General features: G+C 46.9%; 2 protein-coding genes across 4 annotated transcripts; one reads left to right on the top strand and one right to left on the bottom strand.

Annotated features, from left to right (window-relative positions):
• The first annotated feature begins 52 nt into the window (after window positions 1–52).
• ATXN2L (ataxin 2 like) lies at window positions 53–17,513 on the top strand. 3 transcript variants are annotated; one of them, XM_082196902.1, is made up of 23 exons: window positions 53–1,104; window positions 2,481–2,517; window positions 3,399–3,455; window positions 4,136–4,207; window positions 6,632–6,782; window positions 6,887–7,011; window positions 7,147–7,238; window positions 8,819–9,019; window positions 9,294–9,469; window positions 9,804–9,908; window positions 10,016–10,213; window positions 10,465–10,554; window positions 10,812–10,876; window positions 10,982–11,247; window positions 11,337–11,406; window positions 11,919–12,113; window positions 12,199–12,271; window positions 12,398–12,585; window positions 12,671–12,800; window positions 12,899–13,020; window positions 13,867–14,076; window positions 15,409–15,589; window positions 15,806–17,513. In XM_082196902.1, the coding sequence occupies exons 1-23, from the start codon at window positions 848–850 to the stop codon at window positions 15,853–15,855; spliced, it is 3,111 nt and encodes a 1,036-aa protein (XP_082053028.1). In that variant the 5' UTR covers window positions 53–847; the 3' UTR covers window positions 15,856–17,513. The 3 variants fall into 3 exon arrangements, with proteins under 3 accessions (XP_082053028.1, XP_082053027.1, XP_082053029.1); XM_082196901.1 differs by having other exon boundaries at window positions 54–1,104; window positions 10,976–11,247; XM_082196903.1 differs by having other exon boundaries at window positions 56–1,104; window positions 10,976–11,247; window positions 11,919–12,062.
• Window positions 17,514–18,987: 1,474 nt separating this feature from the next.
• Window positions 18,988–25,034, bottom strand: TUFM (Tu translation elongation factor, mitochondrial). Its single transcript, XM_082197036.1, has 11 exons — window positions 24,930–25,034; window positions 23,706–23,752; window positions 23,392–23,554; window positions 22,641–22,807; window positions 22,312–22,416; window positions 21,985–22,149; window positions 21,747–21,879; window positions 21,514–21,618; window positions 20,328–20,479; window positions 19,645–19,764; window positions 18,988–19,457 (listed from the first exon to the last, which is right to left on the bottom strand). Exons 1-11 carry the CDS (start codon window positions 25,030–25,032, stop codon window positions 19,284–19,286), a joined length of 1,434 nt encoding a protein of 477 aa, XP_082053162.1. The 5' UTR covers window positions 25,033–25,034; the 3' UTR covers window positions 18,988–19,283.
• Window positions 25,035–27,525: the final 2,491 nt, after the last annotated feature.

Below are 27,525 nucleotides of genomic sequence, written 5' to 3'. Positions count from 1 at the left end.
CCCGCCTCCTCCTCTCTCTGCGCGCGCTCACTTTTCTTCCAGGCTCCTTTTTCCCCCCAGCCCCGCTCGTCCCCCTCCGCCTAGGCTGGGAGATTTGCCTCGCGGCCTTTACGCTCCGAAGCGCTGCCTCTCGATTGGCTCGAGCGCTCGGGACTTTTAACTTCTTCCCTTCGCCTCTCGTCCTCCTCCTCCTCCTCGACCCCCGCCCCTTCCCGTTGGATGCGCGAGACCGCGAAAGGGCTAGGCAGCCAATAAGAGCGCGCGCCTCCTGAGGGATTCGTTTCGGCCACAGCGAGAAAGGACCTCTCTCCGCCCCATTTTGTTCGCTGCGGCGCGCGCAGGGCAAGCGGGCAGGCCGGCCACACGCACAAGGCGACGCGAAACGCGCGCGGAGCGGGGAGGCGGTATTTATTCTGCCCCTCTCCCTCGTTGTCGTTTGTGTGTTTCTCTCTTTCTCCCCCCTCCCCCTTTCCGCGACCGCAGGCCTCCCTGCCTTCCCGTTTCCCCTTCCGGGCCAGCAACAGGAGCGCGCGGCGGAGGCGGCTTAGTTCTGAGGTGGCCGCAGGCCCTCGCCTCAGCCGGTGGACCGGTTTTTGTCCCTTTTCTTCACCCGCCCCAATCTTTTCCCCCTTTCCTTTCCCCCTCGTCAGGCTGCGCCAAAGCGGCGCCCTGAGAAGCGCGTGCGCGCTTGCCGTGGAGGGAGGGGGCCCTTTGACTCTCGGCTTCCTCTCCGCCGCCTCCTCCTCCTCCTTTCTCGCCCAACGGCCTCGCGCGAGCGCGTGCTCTGACAGGGGGGGTTGAGCCTGCGGCGTCCGGCCCTTTTTCGCCGCCGCCAAGCGCCACCGCCATGTTGAAGCAGCCGCTCCCGCCGCCCTCTCCTCAACCTGGCTCTCCCGCCTCGGCTCCCCCGCCGCCCACCACGCCGACGCCGCCTCCCCCGGCCACCGCGGTAGCCGCTGCAGCCGCCGCCTCGCGGAAGGCCAACCCGACCCCCGCCAGCCCCAACGGCAGCCTCAGCCCCGGGGCTACGGGAGGAGCCAGAGCAGCGACGGTGGCGCCCCCCGGTAGCGGAGGGGGAGGCCCCCCGGGAGGAAGCGGCACAAGGTACGTTGACCGAGAAACGAAAACCGACTCTACATCCGGGGAAGTGGGGGGGGGGAAGAGGCGGGACGGGGGGGAGAGAAATAAGGAACTGCGCGCGCTCCCGCTCCCTTCCGCGCGCTCCCGCTCCCAAGGGTTGAAAGGAGGACTTGGCCCGGCGCGGGGAGCGGGATAAGCGAAGCCTAAGTCCTGAGCCACCGATTCGACGTTGCATAGCCCGATGTGCACCCTTTGCTAAAATAATGCGGAGGCGCATCATTCCAGTTGGCCTGTGTGGTTTTAAAAAAAAGGGATCGTAATAGTTTCTTAGGGATGATGCTTTAGGTATTTTTCCTGGTGGGGATGGAAGAGGGAAGATGAGGTGTAAGGGCCCTCATACTCTTGAGTTGGAGCATTTTTGTAGGCGTTGGGAGTTGATGTGGTGGGATTTATTTTATGAGTAGATATGGGTGGGATTTTGTTGAAGTACCACATGCAAACCATGTGCACTCGGGAGTAAGTCCCTTGATCCCAATGCAACAGGCTCCTTATTAAGTGTGCTATGGTGGTTTGCACTTACTTTGCACCCTTATTTAGTTAGGTCATTTCTTTTTTATTAACCGTAAACCACTTCTATGGATGAGTAATGGACGTTGGCAAAAAAAAAATGGTTCCAGAATAGTGAACTAAAAAGGCTTTGTTGAGATAGTCATCAGGCTGGTTTTTCCCTTCTTTATGTTCAGTCATGTTATTCAAGACAGTGTCCATATTTGCAGTAATAACAAACAGAGGAGTACCTCTGGTATGAGGAAGATGAGGGCTAGAAAACCACTAACCATTGGTCATAACATCATTTTTTAAAAACTGAACAAGTTATATGGATGTTGTCCTGCTTTTCATATTTTGGTTCTTATCTCAAGAGCAGGGCATCATGCAGCACAGATTCTCTTTACCATATAGTTATCACTGTTGCTATTATTTCAACTACCATGAAATATTTGGGCTAAAAAAGTTTGGCTGTATGAGGTAGAGCTGCAGGGAACCCTTTCCGCACAAGGATTGTGTCAGGCTTCTTGACTATACAGTATAGGCAGGGGAAGGATTTATGGGGCAGTATTTACTTCCATCCCATTGGTGTGTAATCTTTTACTTGTCAGCTGAGAGTAATTTTTCTTATAATATACACGCCACCAGTTTTTCTGAAGAGATTTTGTTAGCTAATGCGAAAGTCCTTATTTCATTCTCTTTATCAAAATATTGGTTTCTTACTAGTGTATCATAAAACAATTTTATAATGATCTGATGCATCAAAGGTGGCCTGTTGATCTGAACACTGTTTATATTTGGTGGGGTTCACATCACTTTCCTGTGAGTTACCCTTGTGCCTGATTCATTTTCAGGGGCCAGAGCACAGGCAAAGGACCTCCGCAGTCTCCCGTAAGTACTAGGAGCTAAGCCTTCCAGGGCCATAAGACAATTGTTGTACTTTGGGATTCCTGATTTATGTGATTTGGGTAACTACTAGATGACATCTGAGCCCTAAGTAGCTGTGCTGTATTAGGTGTTGGGATGTCTGAATGAATGTTTCTCTAGGCCGAAATTTCTGTGACTAAAAAGGCATCCCAAAAACAAGATTTGAGAGTCTTCCTATATGGCCAAAAAGGAGAAAAAAAACCCCTCTTCCATTAGTTATAGCTTCTTCTGCATGATACCTTTTTCTAAGAATCTTAAACTTTCACAGATAAGAACAATTTCATGTAGTGAGATTTTGAGGTCAGTTGGCATATTTCAGGCTGGGTTTCCTGTAGTGTTTTAGAGCACTATTATTTTGCATCTACATGCAAAGGAGGCCAACTCATAATTGGTTACTAGTGGAAGATCTCTGCTCTTTTCTGAGTTTTCAAGTTCACTAGGGACACTACAGTTATGTCAGTGGGAGGCACAAAAACTGAAATGTGACACCAAATAAACCATGTGGTTTGTGTCTGGGGCCCACAGCAGTATTTGAGCACTCCCTACCTGGCAGGAAATTTCTGATACAATTGGTCTTTTCTACTTCATGCTCTCTCACCAAAGTGGATGTGGGGCACCATTATCTTACTATTCCCCAGTTCCCGGCTTAAAGCCCTGAAACTAGCTTGAGCTTATGAAGGAAGCAGGTGATTCAATAGTTATTTAACCCTAAGGTTAGTATTGTTAAATTAACCATTTGTCATTCCTGAAGCTGCATACCTAATACTTGGAAGTGACAGAGGGCAATATAGCATTATAAACTTTCTAATAAACCTTGTCTGTCTTTCCTCTCTATCTATCACCAGGTTTTTGAGGGTGTCTATAACAATTCCCGAATGCTGCACTTCCTCACAGCAGTTGTGGTGAGTCTCCAAGAGAGAAGCTAGGAGGGTGTAGGATTTGAAGTGTCAATATGCAGGTGGATGGTTCTGCAGTAAAGGGTGATTCTTGTGGCATTTTCCCCCAGTCCCATCACTTGGTTTGGTGAGCCTTGCAGGATAAGCACCTTACTTACTGTTTGTTGCACCTTACTGTTCACATTGTGTGCTACCTATTCATTCCTTTCCCAGTGGTTTTACTTAGGTTTGTTTCCAGATGTTTTTGTGAATATGAGACATGGTCACTGTAAGAACAGGACGCTAGAGAAGAGCATGAGTCTCTTAATTTCAGGGTTGTGGATTTGAGCCCCACATTGGGCAGAAGATTCCTGAATTTCAAGGGTTGGACTAGATGACCCTTGTGGGTCCCTTCCAACACTGCAATTCTATGATCCTTTACCTGAAGCCACATGCAGGTTGTGGTGATTGCTGTTAGCCCTGATATGATCAATATTGGTGATACAGTCCAAATTATTGGTTCTAGTACCATTCCCCCCTTCAAAAAAGAAAAGAAAAAGGAATGCTATTTTCTTCCTCTTCCTTTCGGTGGCACAGTTCTTGGAAAAAGTTGTTGATTGGATTCAGTTAGAGGGGCTTCAGTTTATAACTTGAAATGTCATTCACTCTTTCTTAGTGTTATTTCTGCCTTCTTTTTCTCTTGACAGGGGTCCACATGTGATGTGAAGGTGAAAAATGGAAACACATTTGAGGGGATTTTTAAAACCTTGAGCTCCAAGGTGAGTGCTTGGTTTGGCTTTCCTAGAGTGTTTGAAAGTAGGTTTGAGTATTAAAAGGATTTTTCTCTGCCGTCATTGTATTAGAACAAGTAGGGCCTCACCACCAATGGTTTCAATGCATGTGTGGTATGCACATTTCAGCAAGTTAGCATTAAAGAAGAAGTCCCTGCTTTAATTTTTCTTACGTGTAACATGGTTGTTACTTCACTAGCAATAGTATGACACTTTCTTCACTTTTGGCCACATTTTTCTGCAGTTGCGATACTGTGTATCATTCTGGTTGCCTCACCTCTAAAAGGGTCTTGTAGAGTTGGGACAGGTTCAGAAAATGGTAAGGGGATGGAGCAGCTATGAGGCAAGGTTACAGAGTTAGGGAGTTTTAGTTTAGAGAAAAGGCGAGTAAGCAGTGATGTGAGAGAAGTTTACAAAATTATGCATGGGCAGAGAAAGTGGATAGGGAAAAGTTTTTCTCCCACTCTCCTAACACAAGATCTCATGGGCACCCATCTAACTTGAGAGGCCTTAAAGCATGATTAGACAAATTCATGGAGGATAAGGCTATGTACTACCTCCATTGTTGAAGCATCATGTCTCTCAATACCAGTTGCTGGGAATGGCAGGTGGACAGAGTGTTGTGCTGATGTCTAGGTTGTGGCCTTCTGAGAGGCATCTGGTTGGCCACAGGATGCTCGGTTAGATGGGCAAGTGACCTAGATCCAGCAGACTTTTTTTACATTCTGTTATTTTGAGGAAAAAAATTGCAACCACTCCAAGCAAGTCAATGGATCATGAAGCTTATTTGCTTTGAGACTTACTTTAGCAGGGTTTTGGGTTTTTTTAAAAAAATGACACTAAATAAGAGCTGATCTAGAAAGAGAAGGATTTTTTTCTTTTTGCTGCTACCTTTTTTGAGTGTGCCGTGTGTGGACACATTGGTGCCAGATGATAGCTGCATTAAAATCATTGGTTTTTCTGTTGATGTTTGTGGACAGCTCTTCTGTTCCTGGGGACATTTCAAAATATAAACATGGTGTGAAACAAGATGTGCCTTTTCTCTACAGTACATTTGTTTTGGCAGCAAGTGAGGGTGTATTTCTTTCATAATCTTTTAGAGTTACAATGGATGAAGTCATTTTTAAGTCTTTTATAAGAATTGGTTTTAATTGATCATATTTTGTATTTTACGTACATCACTTGTGATTGTGCTGAAAAGTAGTATAAAAATTCATCGGTAAAAGAAATGGCATCACGTATGCAGACAATGAGAAGCACGCTCTACCCATTTTCTGCTTGTGCTATTCCTTTCTCATTTTCCAGCTAGCTCATTTCTTTTTCCCATCTGGCTTCCTGAGCAGCCCTCACCGCGCTATTTGCAGCCCCCCCCCCCGTAGGAAATTTTCTGAAGTCTTTTAAAATTATTGAATCTTTAAGGTTCCCCTAAGTCTGCGGGTGGCGCTGTGGGTAAAACCTCAGCGCCTAGGACAGGGGTCTGCAACCCGCGGCTCCGGAGCCGCATGTGGCTCTTTTACACCTTTGCCGCGGCTCCAGGGCGGATACTAGCGAGGGGAGGAGGCGCATTGTGCGCCCCGACACTCCCCACTGTGGCGGGCGCTGTACTGGCTGTGATGTCGCATGGGGGCGGTGCATGCGTTAGTCATGCACCGTCCCGACGTCACCTTCGCGCCCGCTGTCAGATCGCGGCTCTGGAGATATATTTGTTTTAAATGTCGCAATGGTTTTGCGGCTCCCAGGTTTTTTTTCTTCGGAAACGGGTCCAAGTGGCTCTTTTTGTCTTAAAGGTTGCAGACCCCTGGCCTAGGACTTGCCGATCGTATGGTCGGCGGTTTGAATCCCTGCGGTGGGGTGCGCTCCCGTCATTCGGTCCCAGTGCCTACCAACCTAGCAGTTTGAAAGCACCCCCGGGTGCAAGTAGATAAATAGGGACCACTTACCAGCGGGAAGGTAAACGGCGTTCCGTGTGCTGCGCTGGCTTGCCAGATGCAGCTTGTCACGCTGGCCACGTGACCCGGAAGTGTCTGCGGACAGCGCTGGCTCCCGGCCTATAGAGTGAGATGAGCGCACAACCCTAGAGTCTGGCAAGACTGGCCCATACGGGCAGGGGTACCTTTACCTTTTTAAGTCTGCAGACACCTCCCGCTTGAGTGTTACTGTTTTGGCTACATAAGTATGGACACACTCATCTAAAGATCAGAAATAGAATATAAGATAAAATCCTGCGTGTGACACCCCTCACAAAAAGGCCTAGCACCTTGCTTGCTTGAGAATGTAAGGATGGAGCCTGATATTAGATAGTTCTCAGTGGGCCACTTGATGTCATGAAATACGGGTATTCTTCCAGTTTCAGCTAGCTGTGTGTGGGTAGGGATGTGTGATAATATATGTTAACAGGGATTGTGTTTGCAGTTCGAGCTTGCTGTGGATGCTGTGCACAGGATGGTACCTGACCAGGCCGTAGGGCCCAGGAGAGAGGATATTGTGGACACCATGGTTTTCAAACCTGCCGATGTCATGTTGGTTCACTTCCACAATGTTGACTTCAACTATGCCACCAAAGGTAATATAGCAGGGTTGAGGTCTGATGTGTGGCCTGGACTTGGCAGGGGGTGGGCGAGCTTGGATCTTTTCCATTCTGACCGTTCCCTCTGCTCTGTGTCCTAGATAAGTTCACAGATTCTGCCATCGCCATGAATTCCAAGGTGAATGGGGAGCATAAAGAGAAGGTGCTACAGCGCTGGGAAGGAGGAGACAGCAACAGTGATGATTATGACTTGGATTCTGACATGGCAAGTGTTCTGATCTGGGTGAAGCAGCAAAAGACGAATGCTTGGGGCTGGTGCTGTGGGTCTGATGCCTTGCTAAGCTGTTCTTTTGACAAAGGTACCTCACTGTTTAAATGATTGCTTTGTCTTTCATTTTAGTCTAATGGCTGGGACCCAAATGAGATGTTCAAGTTCAACGAAGAAAATTATGGTATAAAAACCACCTATGATAGCAGCCTCTCCTCTTATACGTGAGTTAACACTTTTCAGTCATTTCTGTACTGAGGGGTACAGGGGAGGAAGGATTTGAAGCAATATATCAGGGTTGTCAGTGTATCCTCCAGATGTTGGATTACAGCTTCCAGCATTCCTAACTATTAGTCATGCTGCCTGAGGCTGATAGGAGCCAGAGTCAAGCAACATCTACAGGGTGCACAAAGGCTACCCCTTCAGGACATGATGTAGATGATATGGCGATTTAAGATAAATCATTCTGGAGGCCCTAGACTAAAGAGTGGAGATCCAGTGCAGGGGAGGTCCCGGGTTAGTCAGTTGTCTATTTGGCCCTCGAGAGCGAGCAATTATTGTCAGCTCCTACAAGTCATTGACCAACTGGTGAAAAGTAACAGGCAGAAGAGCAGTGGACTGAGTGCTGACCTTTTTGAACCCTGAAATGGTCTTGGCGACCAGACCTGTGTTTGTCTTTCTCATTCACGCCCACACCCCTACATCTAACTCATCAATAGTTATTGGTGGCTTTCTGGAGAAACCAAGAAACCTGAGCATCAGTCAAAAGCAATGAAGGATTAATGAGGTTGGGTTTTTTGTTTTATTTTGCTAGGCAGGGTTAAACTCTCAGGAGATGATCTCAAGCTTAAATGTGGCAAATGTTGTTAACCCACCCTGGAGTGATGGAGCGGGCTGGAATTTACTGTATTTATTGCTTAGAAGCTGTCGAACGTTTTGTCTTGTGAGGCTAGAGTACCATGATGCAAATGATGCCAGGGCTTGTATGTAAGGTTTAATTACCGTATTTTTTGCACCATAACACTCACTTTTTTCCTCCTAAAAAGTAAGGGGAAATGTCTGTGCGTGTTATGGAGGGAATGCCTATGGGTGGCATGCCTACGGATTTTCCTCCTCTAAAAACTACGTGCGTGTTATGGTCGGGTGCGTGTTATAGAGCGAAAAATACGGTACTTTGGGATATCTGCATTTGCATGGGCATGTAGCTTGAATACCAAGCATACCAGATGTCCAGGTTTCTCCTGCCCTAAAATCTACTGTACAGATGTACCAGGCTCTCCTAATGCTCACATCTTCCCCCCAAAACCCAGTTTGTGGGTGGCTTTTATTTTTCCACTGCTATAAAACTTGTCAATCCACAGTCTGCTAGTGTGTTCTAAAAATGTAATGTGCTGCTTGGAACTTTGCTACCCTACCTCTAAAATTCTTAAATGTTCAAATCTTTCTTGCTTATGCTGCTACGTTTTCATTTTTAGCCCTTGACATTCACTGTTCATATACTATATTAAAGAAAGCTTTCTTTTTTCTTCTTCAGTTAGAATTAATTTCCATGTGCATGTTTGTGTGGGAAATCAATGTTGATGAAAGTTTGGTTACAGTAGCATATGAAGCGCTCAATCCCTTCATAGGCCAGACAAAGGACTTGAACTGCTGGAATATATTTCTCCAAAGTGGAGCTTGGGGAAAGTGTTGGGTGGTTCTGTTCCTTTGAGGGCAAGAGGCTTGTGTCTATGTGCGATTGGTAGAGCGTGTTTGTTTTGACTCCTTGCTTATTCTTCTTCACTGTACCATGTGTGCATGGCAGTGTCCCTCTTGAAAAGGATAACTCAGAGGAATTCCGGCAGCGAGAAGCAAGGGCTGCCCAGCTGGCTCGGGAGATTGAATCGAGCCCGCAGTACCGACTGCGCATTGCTATGGAAAATGATGATGGACGCACAGAAGAGGAGAAGCACAGCTCTGTGCAAAGACAAGTGTCGGGAAGGGACAGCCCCAGTCTGGCATCCAGGTGAGAAGTGTGAGAATTATAGGCTGGTTTTGACCCAGCAGCAAAATCCCTTAATTGACATAAGGCAAGTTGGGTTTCCACTGCATCTCTTGGGAGGAAAGAACAATGTTGACATCCACTTTTAAAGGTTGGTACCTGAGAACCTACTCATCTCATACACGTGGGGGCTCCCAGCCTACTTGCCTTGAAGGCATCTTGTCCATTTTCCCTTCTTGCTTTCACTCCTAGCAAGGCACCAGGAATTATGCTATCACAATATTTTCTTTCATTGTAGAGAGGGCAAGTACATCCCCCTTCCCCAGCGTGTCAGAGAAGGCTCAAGAGGAGGTGTACGCTGCAGCAGTTCTCGGGGTGGGAGGCCAGGTATGGGGTCTTTACCACCCCGTGGAAGTGCACACCACTCAGAAGGCAACACTGGCTCCATTCCAGAGCAGCGAGGCATCAATGGAGGTGAGGCTTACTTTCCCAAGCTTAGAATGTGGAAATTTGAATAGATTGGTGCAGTTACTTCTAGAGGATTTAAATGTCTGTTGAATCAGTTGATTAAGCTCCCACAGGTGGCTGTGAAATTTCCTCCTATGTTGGTTTTCGGGGGGGGGGGTTATATTGTGTTCTTTTAATTTTGGGGCATGACTTTCCCTTTGAGACAACCATGATGGTGTTAGGTTGCGATAAATACTGGAATTTCTCCCACTTTCCAGCAGTAGAAAACTGAAGATAGCAAAGGACCACTTGGTGTGCCTGCATGACCTCTTCATCTGCTTCTGTGGTTCCCTTCTTCTAGGTCCATCCAGAATGTCTCCAAAGTCTCAGCGACCCATCCGAGGAGCTAAGAGCATGTCTTCCCCTTCCAGTCGACCCATGGAAGTCTCACCTGCAACTTCTTCAGGTAGAGCGGGCAGTGGAATTAAAGTGGGATTTCCCCATGACCCTCAGTAAACACCTGTGCTGGGTGTGATGTTGCTTGCATCTAATAACTTTGCTTTTCTTACACAGTGGGTCGCCTCTATGCTCCACGTTCTCCTAAGTCTGCCTCAACTGTGCCAGTCTCTTCCCAGGATCCCCCAGTGGGATCAACAGTTCCTGCTGCTCCTGCATCGCCCTCTGAATTGAGGCCTACTATGGAGTCTAGTGCTTCCCCAACCCCGCCTTCACCCAAGGTTCCAGTATCTGTCCCTGTAGCTGCTGTTGAGGGTAAGGAATCACACTGGAGGTGAAGCTAGTCTGGTCCATTCCTAGCACGGAATGGACCTAGGCATCTTTTCTCCTAATGAATTAGATAGTTTATCAAATCTCAAGAATTTGATCAACTGAAAGAGCTTAAGACAAAAGATGAAGCCAGGCTCCACCTTAAGAAAATGAGCAGGAGTAGATGCTGAAGATTCTTACATAGAAGACACTTCTCACTTTAAGGCTTACTTCTGGATTCTCTGTTCCATTCCTAGTTAAAGAGGTGCCTAACTCTGCCACCAAAGAACCCAGCAGGACCTTGGAGGTTATGGGCCCCTCGGATCTGGTCAAACAGGCAAGCAAAGGTTTGTGTCTTCTGAACTTTTTGAGTTCTCTGCTCACTTCTCTTTTGAAACCTTGGGTTCTGTTGAGTGGATTCTGCAGGTGATGTATATATTCTACTTTTAATATAAAAAAACCTACAAATATTAGTAAGAAAATATCTGGCATTCTTGCAGCAGTTCCTGAACAGTGGCTAATTCCACAAATACTTTTCAAGGTTTTGGGATTGGAGTTCTAAATCCTTTGTTACGTAATTGTTTTGACACTTACCCTGCTTTAGGTCTCCAAAATGAGCAAAAGAGAAATCAACTAGAGGAGCTACGGAAATTTGGGGCCCAGTTTAAGGTGAGAATGTTCTCCTTTTCTCCCGTCAGTGTACTTTGTGGGGCAGAGCATTAATGTGTTTCTGGCACCGTTGCTTACTCCATGTCTACTTTCTCCAAGCTGCAGCCCAGCCCCTCCCCAGAGGCCACACTGGATTTCCGGACCAAGGAGCCTCTTGAAGGAAAGGTGAAGGACAAGCCTCCGGAGGCATTGGTTGGAGCAGGGGGCACATGTGAGGTACCAGATGAATCCCCCAAGCCCAACTTAGAGCTGTCTGAAAGCAACAACAAGGAGGAAAAAGGGCCCTGTGAAGGCATGGAACGCCAGACCCAGACTGCTAGTCCTCTAGGCAAAGGTGACGCAGATGACAAGGAGGATGGCCCTGTCTCAGAGTGAGTTAGTGGTGGTAACCACAGCAGATGAGTTTTTGCTCTACATTTCTTGTGGACTTCTTTGTAATTTCTGTTGTGCTTTTCTCCAGGCAGGTGAAGAAGTCTACCCTGAACCCAAATGCAAAGGAGTTCAATCCTTCAAAGACTCTCCTGTCTGTGGTGTGTAATCTGGGAAACTAGCTCTGTGGTTTGTGTGCTTGCATGGGAGGGGGGGAGGGTGTGTATCTGTGTGCTGCAGTAGAAATGGTCATACTGTGTCAGCTTAGCTCAATATCCTATAGGCTCCAGCAGCTACCAGGAGATGATTGTCAGTAGATGGGTAAGGCTTTTTTACTCCCAGTTGTTTAACAATAGCAGCAGCAGCAGCAAAATGATCCCTCCATTATAGCTCTTAAATGAAAGAGAACTTGGAGTAATTGGAGTTGGAGTTTCTTGTATGGAAGAACTGTGAGCTCCATTCACTTCTGGACCACAAAACCAACTTCTAGGTTCAGAATTCCGAGTGCATGGCTTCCACACTAGGCTCCGGTTAGATGATCTTAGATGAGTTCTTTACCCCCTCAAAAATGACTTGTTTCTGAAGTCTTCACACCCTTACTCTACATTCTGTTAGTTTCTCTGTGTTCATAGGTGCTTATTTAATTTCTGATTACTTCCTCCTATCTGTACAGAACAAGTCAACGAGCACACCCACATCGCCAGGACCACGCACCCACTCTACACCCTCCATCCCAGTGATTACAGGGCAAAGTGGCATGTACAGCCCACAATACATCTCTTACATCCCACAGATCCATATGGGCCCAGCTGTGCAGGTGAGAAGGGGGTGGAATGATGTGTGGATGGTCCTGCCTTTGGATAGAAGGGTGAGCTGCATAATCATTGGTTCGTTTTGAAATTATTGCGGAGGCTAGTGTTAGAATTAATTGGCATGTCCCGTGTTTTTTGCAGGCACCCCAGATGTACCCTTACCCTGTTTCTAACTCTGTGCCTGGACAGCAGAGCAAATATAGAGGAGCTAAAGGTAAGAGGGTTAAAGATTGATTAAGGAGCCATGGTGAATGTTGGCTGGAATGTATACCTGCTGTGCAGTTTGGTGGGTTGTGCAGATTTGAACTGGCTTCCCTACATGAATTTTCTTTCTGCACAGGCTCTCTGCCCCCGCAGCGTTCAGACCAGCATCAGCCCACCTCAGCCCCTCCCATTATGCAGGCAGCGGCAGCCGCAGGGCCCCCTCTGATGGCTGCCACTCCGTATTCCTCATATATCTCCTACAACCCCCAGCAGTTCACAGGACAGCCAACTATGATGCAGCCCATGGCACACTACCCCTCGCAGGTGGGTATCATGTGTACTTCAGCAGAGAAGCTAACTGCGCTGACCTTTGTGCCCCACACTATCTAATTCATGTTCTTCTCTCCAGCCTGTATTTGCCCCCATGCTGCAGAGCAACCCACGTATGATGACTTCTGGCAACCATCCCCAGGCCATTGTTTCATCGTCTACTCCCCAGTATCCCCAGGCAGAGCAACCTACGCCCCAGGCTCTTTATGGTGAGTTTGTACAGAGCCTGAAGACACGTCTGTTCTGAGCTTCTCTTCCTCCCTCCCCCCTTGCATTGTTGACCACTGCTTGCTGCTTCTCTCCCCAGCCACAGTGCATCAGTCGTATCCCCACCATGCCACACAGCTGCATCCGCATCAGCCTCAACCAGCTACCACACCCACGGGCAACCAACAGCAAGCGCAACATGCCGCCCCCAGCCCTGTGCAGGTACTAGTGTGGGAGGCACTTGATGCTAGTTTGCTCTTGCGACCTGCACAGTTTGATTTTGTGTTAGAGATTAGTGCTGGGGTGACCCTTCAAGTTCCAGTCTGGAAATTCTAGGCTAGCTCAGAAAGGGGTAGTCCTACATTAGGAGTGAAGTTGTCACCATTTCGTGTCTCAGCTGAAGTCTTAGAGCTGCTGTGTGTGTGGAGTCCCAGGAATAGACTATCACATCTTTACTTGCTAATTTATACAGTTGAGGGGCCCAAGTCTTCTAGCACAGTGTGGTTTCTGTAAAAGCACCCCCGTGTTTTAGGCATAGTATTCAGCAACTTGAGGATGAACAGCTACTAACAGATAAACAGCATGGCGGGGACCCATAACTGTCTTGAGACTTTGCCAAACAGCCTTGGCTATCTTTCTTTCTTACACCCCTCCATTTAATCAGAATTAGTAAGTTTTAGGGGAGGGGGAATTAGTTAAATTGACTTTTACCAGAGAGTCTGCTTTTAGTGTTTGGAATATTGACTTATCTGGCCTTGCCTTAAGCGGCGAATCGGTTAAGAAAAAAATTAGCAAATGTAGAATCTTTCATCACATGCTCAAGGTTTTATTGTGGGAAGAGAAAATAGAATAGCAAGGGCAGATATACTTCAGGAAAGCGGAGAGCCACCCAGCACCCACTGTTCCACACATATTCTTAGGCACTCCCTTAGGCACTCCCTGTCTCCATAGAATGCATAACATTTCTCTACAGCAGTAGCAAAGAGGGGAGAAGAAAATATCTTGAAGGTAGGTGTGATGCATTACCCCTGATACTTGAACTGTGGCTTTTGTATTCTCTTGCCATAGCACCAGGCTGGACAGCCACCTCATTTGGCCAGTGCCCAGCAGCAGCAGAACCTGTACCACACGGCCACACTGACAGCTACGCCACCCTCTATAACGCCAGGGCCCAGTGCTCAGTCTCCACAGAGCAGTTTCCCCCAGCAAGCAGTCTACGCCATCCATGCCCACCAGCAGCTGCAGCACAGCTACGCCAACATGGCCCACGTCACCCAGGTAAGTGTGAGTCTAGCCTAGATTGTGAGGAAGGGTGAGTCTAGCCTTGATTGTGTCAGGGACTCCCAAACTTCCATCAGCCTGAGGCTAGACCACTCCATGAAATAAGCTTGCTCTCTGAACACCACTGCGCAACTTACACAAGGGACATAAAAGTGCCACCTTATCTTTGAAACCTACTAACCACTACACATCTCTACATGTTTCTAGCTTCCATCCAGAATGCAGCACAAAATCTAGTGTGGCTATGTCATATGAAACTACCACACTTGTTCTTACTCATCTGATGCAGAATCACAACTTAAGGATTTATATCAGACATAAAACAGCCACCAAATGGAGTTCCTGTGCCTCTTTTTTTAGAAAGTGCTGATGAACACTATATAATACCTGAGAGTGTATGGAGTGTTAGTGGGGAGAGGTGGTGCCTCTGGTGGGGGGCATGTTGTGCACCTTCTGGGGTAGTTTGTCCAACTTTGGTCGCCATCCTCCACTCAGTTCTCACCTGTGGCTTCTAGAAGCTGTCAGCATGCAACAGTGGCTATACTGTGGGAACGGCTTCTTTGGTTGAGGGTAGCCAATGAGCCTCAAACTCTTGTTGAGTTAGGGACTTCCCCTTCATGAAAAGACAGGCTCTGGCATATTTAGTGGATGAGACCAATAGTGGGTTCGATGGTCAAGAAGGCGGTTTCTGCATGTTCTGTAGAGGGAAATGAGAGACAGATATGTCTCACCAACCTGGGAAGGTAGCCACCTAGGAGAAGGGAAAGCACTGCTGCCTTGTGGGATATTATTGTAAGAAGAAAAGGCTCAGGAGTGAATTCTAGGCCTACACAAATCCGCAGTGGAGTCCCAAAGACAGTTGGATGGCTCCCAGAAACACACTCCATTGTCTCTTGAGACAGGGATGCCAATACAGTGGTGCCCCACAAGACGAATGCCTCGCAAGACGAAAACCTCGCTAGACGAAAGGGTTTTCCGTTTTTGCGTTGCTTCACTAGACGAATTTCCCTATGGGCTTGCTTTGCAAGACGAAAACGTCTTGCGCTTTTTTTAAAAAGCCACTTGAAGAGGCGCAGTTGCAACGGACCGTGCTTTGCTAGTCGAAAAACATCGCAAGACAAAAAGACTCGCAGAACGAATTCTTTTCGTCTTGTGAGGCACCACTGTAATACTTCAGCTATATCAGTTAAAATGAGTTTCCAAATAGATATGATCTTGCACTTTATGGATTTGGGCTTCTCTGCTAATTTTGTTGGTACAGTGTGAAGGTATCCACTGTTTATTAAGGTACTGGGGTATGGATTGAAATCACTTCTGCTTTCTCGACAGGCTCATGTCCAGACTGGAATTGCAGCTGCCCCACCACCTCATCCTGGAGCTCCACAGGTCATGCTGCTGCACCCCTCGCAGACCCACGGGGGGCCTCCACAGGGAGGTGTGCCCCAGAGTGGTGTGCCCACCCTCTCAGCCTCCACACCCTCCCACTACACTTATATAGGGCACCACCAAGGTAAGTCAAACTAGGAAGCTGAGGAAAGGAGGGAGGGAACTGAATGCAACAGGCTGTCGTCTATACTGACTTCCTGGGTATGGAAGAGCTTAGGGAGATATGGATGATTTCTAGGTTTTATAGGTTGTGTCTTTTGCGATAGGGGTGGGGTTGAGGGTTGGTAGTTCTGGACTTTGTATCTTTGTGATCCTCACTACCTCTTTCTTTTCTTTCCAGTTCAATCTCATCCCTCCCAGCAGCTTCCATTCCACCCCCCTGGGAACTGATGTCCACGCTTCTCCCTGTGACCTGAGACCCTAGCCAGCCTTGGCTCTGTTGCTGGCCCCAAGCCTGGGCCAGCCCTCATGCCCATGGCAGAGGCCCCTGGAGGGGCGCAGTCTGGCCCGGTCCAGCCCCCCCTCGCCAAGCACCTTCCTTTCCGTTGGTTTAGTGAAGCCCACATGGGGCGCTGTCAGCCAGCGGGACGGAGAACGGCCCCTTCCCCTTGCCTGGAGAAGGGCAGGGTTTCTTTTCTGTTATTTATGACTCCATTCGGGCTCTTAGAGCAAATGCCACTTTCCCACATTAACTTGACAAGGACATGACCAGATGGACAAACCTTGACTTTTTATTAAGTAAAAATATTTAAAAAGTAAAAAAAAAAAACAATAAAATTTTAAACTAACTAATGTTGGGCTTTGGGGTTGACTGTGTGGGGAGGGCCAATTTCTAACAAGTAACCCTTATTCACGGTTCTACAGAATTGGGGTGGTTGCAGCAGTTCGGATCTCCCCAGTTTTAGCTTCTCTAGCAAGGAGGAGCGATTGAGACTCCTTCATCCAGTTCAGAGGCTGCAGTGCTCTGCTCATTCCCCCCTGCTGCTGCTGCTGCTGAAATGACTAGTCAGCAGTGGTAAGTAATTGGGGTGGCAGTGTAATGCAGAGCCTAAAGCAGTGGTTCTTGGTGGAGGGACCACTAATGGTAAAAAAAAACTATACATCATGGTCTAGCAGTGTTTTTTAATCTGAATAATAAAATTTTAATTATTGCTTTTATTGAAACTAGCACATAAAGTCTGAAAGAACGGGAGGCTGGACAGTAGTGTTGTGGGCCCTTAGCAGAAAATGTTATACGAGATTGGGTTGCTACTCCCCCCCCCCCCCCGGGCTTGGTGGGTGACATTTTTTGAGAAGAGTTGCAGAAATGAAGTATGTGTGGCTGGTGTTGCTATTTTTTAAACAAGCTACGGAGACAATAAGCAGCTGAATGCCAGGTTTTATACTTCAGCCACTCAGTGCCTGGGACAGTTAAATTTCTTGAGCTGGGCCGTGGTCTTTCTTGAGCTGCTCCAGGATTTTGCCTTGGAGTGGTGGACTCTTTTCTTATTATCTGGGAGTCTGCTTAAATGTCAAGAGTCTGATTTGGGCTGTGCCATGATTGATGAGAAATGAGGGCCTGGGCTGCTTGTTTAATGGGTGTCACAGTCTGGTGGGAGTGAGGCATGCAGATGGGTTGTCTCCCCAGGTTCAGGCAGGCTGTGATACAGCTTACATACCAGCAGTATGTTCTGCCCTAGTTCCTCTTTCCTCACCCAGGTGAGAGCAGCTGTACCTTGCCCATGGATTGTTGATACATGGAAGCTCTAGATGGTAGCCATAACTGGATGCTACAGCTGGAATGTGAGAGCCTGTAAATTTAGAGCAGCTAGGGGTACCCAGGCAGATAATGTGCCCAGGCAGATAATGGACACTAATTTTCATCTGCTCTGGCCAGCACAAGGAATGGTGGGAATTGCAATCCAACAACATTGCGATAGTCACAGGCTCACAACCCCCAGCCTGTGGTCTAGGCCAGAATGCTCGACACAGGGCGAAAATACCAACTTCAGCATTAAGATATACACTGATTTGGACAAATGAAATAAAAATCTAGCGATTTCTTCTCTGACCATTTTATCTCTACCAACCATGTTTGTGAAACAAAAGGGTGGCATGGCTGGGGCTGATGGTAGTTGGGAGTCCCAACAACTTCTACAAGGTACCACCTTGCTTACCTCTGTATAAATCTAGTGGTGTCCAATTAATGGTTTATGTTGTAGGCAAAACACTATATATAAACGTGAAAGCACAGAGAGTCAATGCATCTTTAAATCTTTAAAGGCTGCTGTAGAAGAAATGGGGTAGAAAAGTTTGATAGTGCAGCAGTTCACTATCCTGCCTTGCTGCTTTCAGTGAGCTCTCCCTAGAAAGACAAATCACAGTATGCACGTAATGTTCTTAAGGTTGTTACTCCAAATAGTTACTCTCATGCTATCCATTTTTTTAAGAGCAGCACTTGAGTACTGATGGTGGCTTTCCATCTTAATGAGATACTTGACCACAAAAAAGATTTTTTTCAAGTTAGAAGCACTGCTGGATTTGTTTCCCCTTTGGGGCTGAAGATTTCTCTAGTAAGGATATGCATGTTTGTGAAGGAGGAAATGGCATGTTTTCCACCTGATCTTACTATCACTGTAGGAAATCAAAGGGTATGTGATTGTAATAATTTTCATATCACAAGGATGATTTAGTCCTCTTCAATATTCAAAAAGGGCTGGTAGGGGGAGAGGAAGTACATTTCATATGTGGGGGAATATACTTTTTACTAATACTACTAAATTTGAAAATGTATTTGAGCTAGGTAGTGTTGTGTAATCTGTAGAGATGCCCTTAAGCCACCCCCGCCTGGTAATGCTGTCCACACTTGCTGGAGTGCAAGATGTACAGAGCCACTTCTGCTTTAGGCTCCATGTGATATTTAAAGGAGTTCACACAAATAAGGCATCCTATGCCTGACTATTCAGGCTTTGAGGGCACAAGAAACAGGAAGCCTGTCTGTGGATTCAAGCTGTGCAGCCACCTGTGGGTTGCTCAATAGACATTTCTGGGTTTGATACTGTATCCAGGCTCCAAATTCTTAACTATATGAGATCAACAAGTACCGGTGCCCCTGCAAGCAGACACCTGTACCCATTAACTACACATAAGATTTTTTTGTTGTTTAGTTGTGTCCGACTCTTAGTGACCCCATGGACCAGAGCATGCCAGGCACTCCTGTCGAGCACACTGTCCAACCATCTCGTCCTCTTCTTACTGTGCCCTCCAACTTTCCCAACATCAGGGTCCCTTCCAGGGAGTCTTCTCATGAGGTGGCCAAAGTATTGGAGCCTCAGCTTCAGGATCTGTCCTTCCAGTGAGCACTCAGGGCTGATTTCCTTAAGAATGGATAGGTTTGATCTTCTTGCAGTCCATGGGACTCTCAAAAGTATCCTCCAGCACAATATGATTAGTTTTACCTAATATTAAATTTGTTTTAGTAGTACAACAGTGTCTCTCTCAAAGGATATCATGAAAAAATTACACTACTTAACAGAATAGCACTCAAGATTAGCTTTCAAGTCTTTTATTTAACCAACTTGCCCTCCCCACCCACCCTTGAAATGAGCAGAACACATTAGGCTTTTCTCACCTCAGCCATGGTGATAAGGCTAACCGCTTACTTTAGTTAGGGTATAATTTCAGCAGCAAGGGGCTTTATTCCAAGAAACCGCTTATAGCTTGTGAAGCTTTCAACATATATCCTTCCTCTTTCTGCAATGCGCTTAACTCCTGGTTTCATGTGTTCTACATGTTCAGTGGCCTGAAATGCCTCACAAGCATCCTTCTGAGGGATATACTTAAGTTTCCCACTTCGCCTTATCTTCTGCAGTTACTGACAGTGTTTTTGTGACAACTCCAGTGCCAATGGTTTTGTGTCCATCCCGTAGCGTGAATCTCTGCCCCTCTTCCAAAACCATGGGCTGCCGCAATGTCAAAATAATGGAGGTGTCTTCACCTGGCATTACCATTTCCTAAGGAAGAGGAAACAAGACCTGTAAGATACACAGTAGTTGTACCTGTTTTCAGTTATAAGCATCAGAAGCAAAGCTGATCAAGAGCTATTCTCTAATGTGGATTCTGTAAGACACTTCAGCAATGCTTATAGGAAGCAAAAGGCTGCTGGAAAGGGGGGAGGGGGGCAGGAAGAGTCAGACAAACCTTTGATGCAGGCAGTTCTACACGACAGGCCATGTCCCAGGTCAGAGAAAACATAACAGGTGTGTAGTTAGAAACAAAGGGCTTGTGACGACCACCTTCTTCTTTGCTCAGGATGTAAACCTGGGAAGGAGAAGTGACTTGTTTGCCTTGTCTGGACAATCAATGTGAGCTCCAAATTAAACCTCCATTATTTTACAGAATATGAAAGTGTCCCATCATAATTACACAAATTTATAGACTGCTTCATAGCTTGAAGCCACTGAAGCAGTGATCATGATAAAAACAGAATCAAACAAGATCTTTAAAAGCAATAACATAAACTCACTAAAAACAAAAACATCCATGCAAACAAACCCATTTCCATTAGACAACACTGATCTTCCATAAATGACTGGATTACATCCTAAGGGAAAGCCTTCCTGAACAAAAAATGACTTTCATTAAGCGCCTAAACACGCTGCTAGGTGCCTGCCTGATTTTGGTGGCTAATTGATTCCCAAGTCATGCAGCTGCAAAACTAAAAGCCCAGTTCCTAGTGCAGGTTAAGTGCACCTCTGAGGTATGCAGTACTCTCAGCAGGGCCCCGTATGAGGAGCGCGGTTACCAGGCAGGGATATAGTGGGTGAGGAGGTTCCTTAGGTTAGGTCTTATACATTATTTGCAAATCTGTCCTGCCTGCTTACCTGAGCCTCGACCTTCTGGTGCGGCTTGATGGAGCCGGGCTTGCACATAACCATCCCCCGCCGTATATCCTCTCTCTTCAGCCCCCGCACCAAAGCGCCCAAATTATCACCAGCCTCTGCCCGTTCCAATTGTTTGTGGAACATCTCAATACCTGAAGTCAAAAGGAGTGCCATTACCATTTGCAAACTTTCAGGGGTGTTCCCTCCACCCAACCATAACTGTCCTTTGACTGCCATTTTCACATAGGGTGCTAACACCCCAGAGGACAGGATCACACTTCAAAACGACCTTGACAGATTAGAGAACTAGGCCAAAACAAACAAGATGAACTTTAACAGGGAGAAATGTAAATTACTGCACTTGGGCAAAAAAATGAGAGGCACAAATACAAGATGGGTGACACCTGGCTTGAGAGCAGTACATGTGAAAAGGATCTAGGAGTCTTGGTTGACCACAAACTTGACATGAGCCAACAGTGTGATGCGGCAGCTAAAAAAGCCAATGCAATTCTGGGCTGCATCAATAGGAGTATATAGCATCTAGATCAAGGGAAGTAATAGTGCCACTGTATTCTGCTCTGGTCAGACCTCACCTGGAGTACTGTGTCCAGTTCTGGGCACCACAGTTCAACAAGGACACTGACAAAGTGGAACGTGTCCAGAGGAGGGCAACCAAAATGGTCAAAGGCCTGGAAACGATGCCTTATGAGGAACGGCTAAGGGAGCTGGGCATGTTTAGCCTGGAGAAGAGGAGGTTAAGGGGTGATATGATAGCCATGTTCAAATATATAAAAGGATGTCACATAGAGGAGGGAGAAAGGTTGTTTTCTGCTGCTCCAGAGAAGCGGACACGGAGCAATGGATCCAAACTACAAGAAAGAAGATTCCACCTAAACATTAGGAAGAACTTCCTGACAGTAAGAGCTGTTCGACAGTGGAATTTGCTGCCAAGGAGTGTGGTGGAGTCTCCTACTTTGGAGGTCTTTAAGCAGAGGCTTGACAACCATATGTCAGGAGTGCTCTGATGGTGTTTCCTGCTTGGCAGGGGGTTGGACTCGATGGCCCTTGTGGTCTCTTCCAACTCTATGATTCTATGATTCTCCGTTTTATCCCTGTTCTACCAAACTTGGAAGGCAGGGGGAGACCAAGAAGTTGACGAGTTTTGCAGAAAATCTAAAGGACTTACCGGTTACCACTGAGCGCAAGTCCCGGTTGTGCCCTACAAATTCGCAATCATCTCCTTTCTTGATAATGCCACGCTCAAGGGTACCAGTTACCACAGTGCCTCGGCCTGGAATAAAGCAGTCAAATGAAGCTAGCATAGGCAACGGGGGTACAGGACAGCCAGACAGCCCTACAGGATCCTCCCTAGCTGCAACTCCCTTAAAGCAAATGGGGGCAACCTAGGAAGCTTAGTACCTGGTATGGAGTGAACGTGCTCTATGGGAAGCAGGAAGGGCTTATCAAGCTCCCGCTGTGGCACAGGAATGTGTGTATCCACTGCATCCAGCAGTTTCATGATGGAGTTCAAGCCCAGCTCTGGATTTCGGTGCTGCAAGGAACAGGAATGGAAGGTGGTGATATAAATGATTAAGCAATGGAAGAATTCCTGCTAAGGAATGACACTCAAAACGAAATCTGTGTGTGCACCACTGACCTCCAAGGCGCACAGAGCGGAGCCTGAGATAACAGGCGTTTCTTCCCCATTGTAGCCAAATTCTGTGAGCAGCTCACGTATCTCCAGCTCTACCAGCTCCAACATCTCTGCATCATCGACTGCATCAGCTTTGTTGATGTACACTACAACATGCTTCACTCCTATCTGAGGTGGTAGGGAAGAAAACAAAGGTGACCCACATGTACATTGCTCCCTTCTCAAGACTTCCAGCCCTGCTTGACAGAAGCACCCATCATATTCTCACAAGTATGTACAAGGTCACCCAAACCATCTCTACCCTATTGCATTCCAAGACCACAGACTCACCTGTTTGGCAAGCAAAAGATGCTCCCTTGTCTGTGGCATCTGTCCATCTGTTGCAGCTACGACAAGGATGCAGCCATCTAGTGGTGCTGTTCCTGTGATCATGTTCTACAGAGAAGACATGGGAAGCATGTTAGGCTGTGGTATCTCTAGGACGTGAACTACTTTGAAAAACCAGGCTCCTATGTTTGATATGGCTTGGAAGTTTTCTAGATCTTGGCAATCCTCCAAGAATTCTTTTTTTTTAATGGCATGTGCCATCAACAGGAATTCTGGATGAGGATCATGAGTGTGTTCAGGGCTTTCATGGATTCCCAGTTCCTCACACATACCTTAACATAATCGGCATGCCCAGGGCAGTCTGTGTGGGCATAATGGCGGTTAGCTGTTGAATATTCAACATGGGAGGCATTGATGGTGATCCCACGAGCCTTCTCTTCGGGTGCATTATCAATTTCTTCATATTTCTTGAACTTGGCGCTTCCAGTATCTGCCAAAACTGGAAATAACAGCAGAAGGGGTGAACAAGGTTCCTGATTTTCTCCCAAAAAAAGATTGGTCTAGTGTCTTGTTCAGTAGCATTTTTTGAAGAAGAAGGGGGGAAAGCAATGTTTTTAACTGATCAAATCTGAAAGGCCAGCAAGGACTATCTGTGTCTTAGCTGGTATGGGAACAGGTCAGCAGGCAGAGCTAAAGGGTTCTTGAACTCCCTTCTGTAGTCTGAACAGCAACTGAGGCTTTGGCCCCTTCCTTTGGACACCAAAGGCGCCCATTTTCTCACACCCTGACATGTGCAAGGGAGTGAGCATCTGGAATGAGCAACTAAGGCACAGGTCTCGCTGTTCACATTGCCTTTGCCTGCATCTCAGCTCAAGAGAAAGCAGGTGAGGTGTATCACAGTGATGTGCAGTTTGGGGATGGAGTCTATTTTGGAGGCTGGGTGCTCAGCCCTTGCTGGCTTGATTTGGCTTCCTGGCTGTCAGCTGACTTTCCTTCAACTAGCTGTTTTGATTAGGTCTAGGCCTGTTCTCACCCTATCTCATCTTCCATAATAATAACCATTCCCCCACCCCTAACACTCACTTTTGGTGATGGCTGCCGTTAATGTAGTTTTGCCATGGTCCACATGCCCAATTGTTCCAACATTGACGTGCGGTTTGTCTCGTACAAATACTTTCTTCGCTTCAACTGCAAAACTTCGAACAAGGAACGGATGCCCATGGAAGGCTGGGCAGGTCAAGGACGGCTGCAGAAGAAGAGTGTCAGAATTTTAGCCCTCTCTGCCTATATCACAGCAATCATCATCATCAACATCCATCTGACTGGGTTGCCCCAGCCGCTCTGGGTGGCTTGCAACAAATCAAAACAATTAGCCCACCGCTGCCCAGAATTCTTACCGTAGCTATAAAACCTTGCAGATAACGAGGCAGGCAGCCACGGAGGCCTGCAAAACACAAGCAAAATGGGTGATCACTTTCATAAGACAGCACTTTATAACAAATACATTATCTTTGCACATCCTGATGTCCCTGTCTCCCCCAATTTCCCTCCTTCTGACTATGCCCATAACCTTCAAGAGACAACAGCTGCAAAAAAGTAATTTTATGTGAACTTAAGCACTTTTAAAATAAACATTATGAATAATAGCATCTGATATGCTGACTTGTACGGCAGGGGGCAGGATCTCTATATTCCGTGAAACAACCTTGTTCATTGAATACAAGAATGTGTGTACGTATATGTGAAATTCAGGTTTGTTTGTTTATTGCCCTAACATGCATCACTTTACACTTGCTTACACTCACCATATATATTAATTTGCTGCACTGATATACCACCTTCTCTTCTAAGGAGCTAAAAGTGGTGTACCTAGTCCCAATTTTTTCCTCGCAATGATTCTGTAAGGTAGGTTAGGCTGAGAGACAGTGACAGGCCCTAAGTCACCCAGTGAGCTAAGTGGTCCAGTAGGGATTCAAACCCTGGTCTCTCATCAGGCCACAGAACAAAACTCTAACCATTGCACCACACTATTTCTTTTATTGCCCCTTTCCGCTCAGATTGGAGAGGCTCGCCTTCTCTTTTGTTTCAACCACCTTGAACGGTTTGCTACCCGCACGCTTTGCTACATCCCCGCTCATCCCTGACGCTAAACCATTGATTGGCACGTGCTGAGAACCAGAGCTCCCCGCGGGCGAGCAAAGGGGCGGAACCACCTCGCCGGGGCCAGGAGAAACCGCCTCTCTCTTTGCCGCAGGGGAGGAGGAGGAGCAGCAGCAGCAGCATCCGCGGAAAGAAGCCTGAAGGGATGCACCGAGGGGCCGGCCTCACCCACTCAGGGGAAAGGAAGGGGCGGGCCCTCCTCCTGCCACACGCCGCCTCCCCCCGCTTCGACGTGATGGACTGCTCCGCCGCTGCCTCAGACCCCAAGGCCGGCATTAAGGCAGAGGCCGTAATGAACCGAGTAGCAGCCCGCCAAGCACAAAAAGGTCACGGGTCTCTCCTGCACGAGTTCTTTAAGGAGAGGCTTCTTGCCCCTTCGCTCTCCCTCCCCGCCTCCTTTTCCGCCAGCCGACACCCACCACCTCCCTTGCCTCGCCCCCCCCTCCGGCCCTTTAACCAACCGATAACACGGCCGCCGAGCCCTCCTCGCGCCACCACCAGCGCGCGGCTCGCCATCTTAGCTCCTCCCGGAAGTAATATCACACCCGGCCGCCCCCCTCCCATCTGCCTAGAGATAGGAAAGGGTAGAGAAGAAGCATGGAGAGGGAGAACTTCCGGTAACTGTGGAGAAACGTCGGCCGCGGGCGACGAATGCTCTATAGAGTTAGTGCAGAGTTAACAACTGTATTCTCTCAGTATGGAAGGTTGACTTCCGGGATACTTTTGATTTATTTTTAAATTTTGTGGGGTGTTTTTTGCCCTCCTTCGCCTGCAAAGCTGAAGAGGCAGCTGCCTAGAGGAAACAACAGAGAAAACCAGGACTTTGCGGAATTCTGCTTCTCCTGAGCCCTCACCCCCCGAAAGACACTAATAACTAACTAACTAACTAACTAACTAACTAACTAAGATAACGATTCCTGTTCCTTTTAACTAAGATCTTATGTCTTGTAAAATGTAAAAATAATACAGTATGTGAAAACTTAATGATATCCGCAGCCTGGAAATCAGGCAAAAAGACGTTGGGAGATATGGGAGCCTTCCATGTCCATAAACAAACAAAGAGTCTTGTGGCACCTTAAAAACGAACCAATTTATTGTGGCATAAACTTCTTGCCTTGCTTTTGCCTGGAAAAAACCATAACAAAACCACAGTGTTGATCCTGCAAGCCTGATCTATCCTCCCATTGACTAAATCCCTCTTCCATCAGAAACCCGAGGCATAACCATCAACTGCAGGACAAATGCAGATGTGAGTGGCCTAGTGGGAATTGTACCCAGCGAGGGCAGGAGGAAATGAAAGGCAAGAAATGCAAACCATTCAGATAGCACTAGAATGTCTGCAAATAAGCAAAGTGGCATTTATGACCAGACTGCGTGTTTTATCACCTGTTGGCTTGATAACTCTCAGTATCCCTGTGCATGGCTCTTTTCACTGAACAGAATGCAAGAGGATAAACAGGTTCTTCCTCGGAAGAACTTGCAGCCTAAAACAAAACTTGGAAGAGCACAGGAGGAGGAGGAAAGGCGCCCAGGAATAAACAGGGTGGAAATGTTGTCAGTTAGTTACTAGCCAGGTTGCTGCTACTTTGGGTGGTATTCAGCTAAGTTCTACTCAGAGCAAAGCCACTGAAAGCAAAGAACTTAACTTTGCCATGCAGTATTCATTAATGTCAATGGGACTACTCTTGAGTACTACCTTCTTCATCTTTCTCTGGCGATCACTCATAGCCGAGTAAGATTGTCTTCCATAGACACGGTTTTAACAATGAGTCCCTAAGTGACTGTGGAGGCCAATTCTGGACCCACATGTCTTTCCACAGTGGGGACATTGGTTTATGGGTGGGAGTTGATCATGGTGTGGATTTGCCAAGCGTGCCTTCCTCTTAGCACATTTCTTCCTTGCGTCCTGAGTTCAAATGTCTTCAAAGCCCGTGACACATCTGGTGTTTCCCAGTTGTCAGTGTTTATACTGCATTTTTAAATATTTGCCTTGACACAGTCTTTAAACCTCTTTTGTTGACCACCAGCATTACGCTTTCCATTTTACCTTCAGTCTAATGTTCTCCCAACTGAGCCATTTCGGCCAGTGCTCTTGAGTACTCCCTATAGGAACTCTGGGCTAAGCCTATGGGCTCTGGACTAGTCGTGGATTCTCAGTGGTCACAAGACTGGCACCACTCTATATCTTCACCTCTCCATAGTGACAAAGAGCTTATTTTTTGTGGAACTGGTACCCCCCCACCCCATTCTGAAAGGGCAAAGCAGGTTCTTTGACTATAGGCCCAGGAGAGCAGAGTGTGTATGACCTTAACTCACCCCAAGGTCAAAATCCCCAAAAGGTAGAGAGATTGTGGTCACAACACCCTCACAGTCCTTAGTGACACTTGTGATCTAAAACTAATCCCAATCACCCATGCATTAAATGGTTCTCTCTCTCTCTCTCTCTTTCAGTCCTGGCCCAAGAAGCACACAATATGTTTAAAAAAAAAATGTATTAAAAATGGCACCAGGAAGTCTCTCCTTGCCCACAGGAAAACAACAGAAGTTTCATTCCAAGACTTGGTGGGTGGGTGTTTTTTAAGAATTTCCACCTCTTACTTGCAAAGTATAGAAGGGGTTTTACCTTAGATATGGGGAAACAGGCACTAGCTCAGTGGCAAGGTTGGGAATGTGTCCCAGTCAGCCAGTGTATTCTATTTATTTAGGGCATTTTTAGCCCACTCTTTATTAAAGATCATTAAATAATAACTCTCACTAGACAGAGGCAAATGTTTGACTCAGTATAAAGGCGGCTTCCTAGGTTCCTAAGAAATGAACTGGCACCCAGAAAGTGTTGTAGAACCACAGAATTGTAGCATTGGAAGGTACACTGAGGGTCACCTAGTCCAACCCCCTGCAATGCAGGGATCTGAACTAGATATAGCACACGGACAGCCAACCTCTTCTCAGCCAAGCAATTTTCTTTTTCATATAGAAAACACTACAATGACACAAGGCCTGAACTTATGGCAAAAAGAAAGAAACCTCCCCTACTGTACCTCATTTCATATCTGCAGT

Source organism: Podarcis vaucheri (assembly GCF_965113315.1).
Source record: "Podarcis vaucheri genome assembly, chromosome: 13".
NCBI lineage: Eukaryota > Metazoa > Chordata > Lepidosauria > Squamata > Lacertidae > Podarcis > Podarcis vaucheri.
This window is presented reverse-complemented; position numbering and strand designations above follow the sequence as displayed.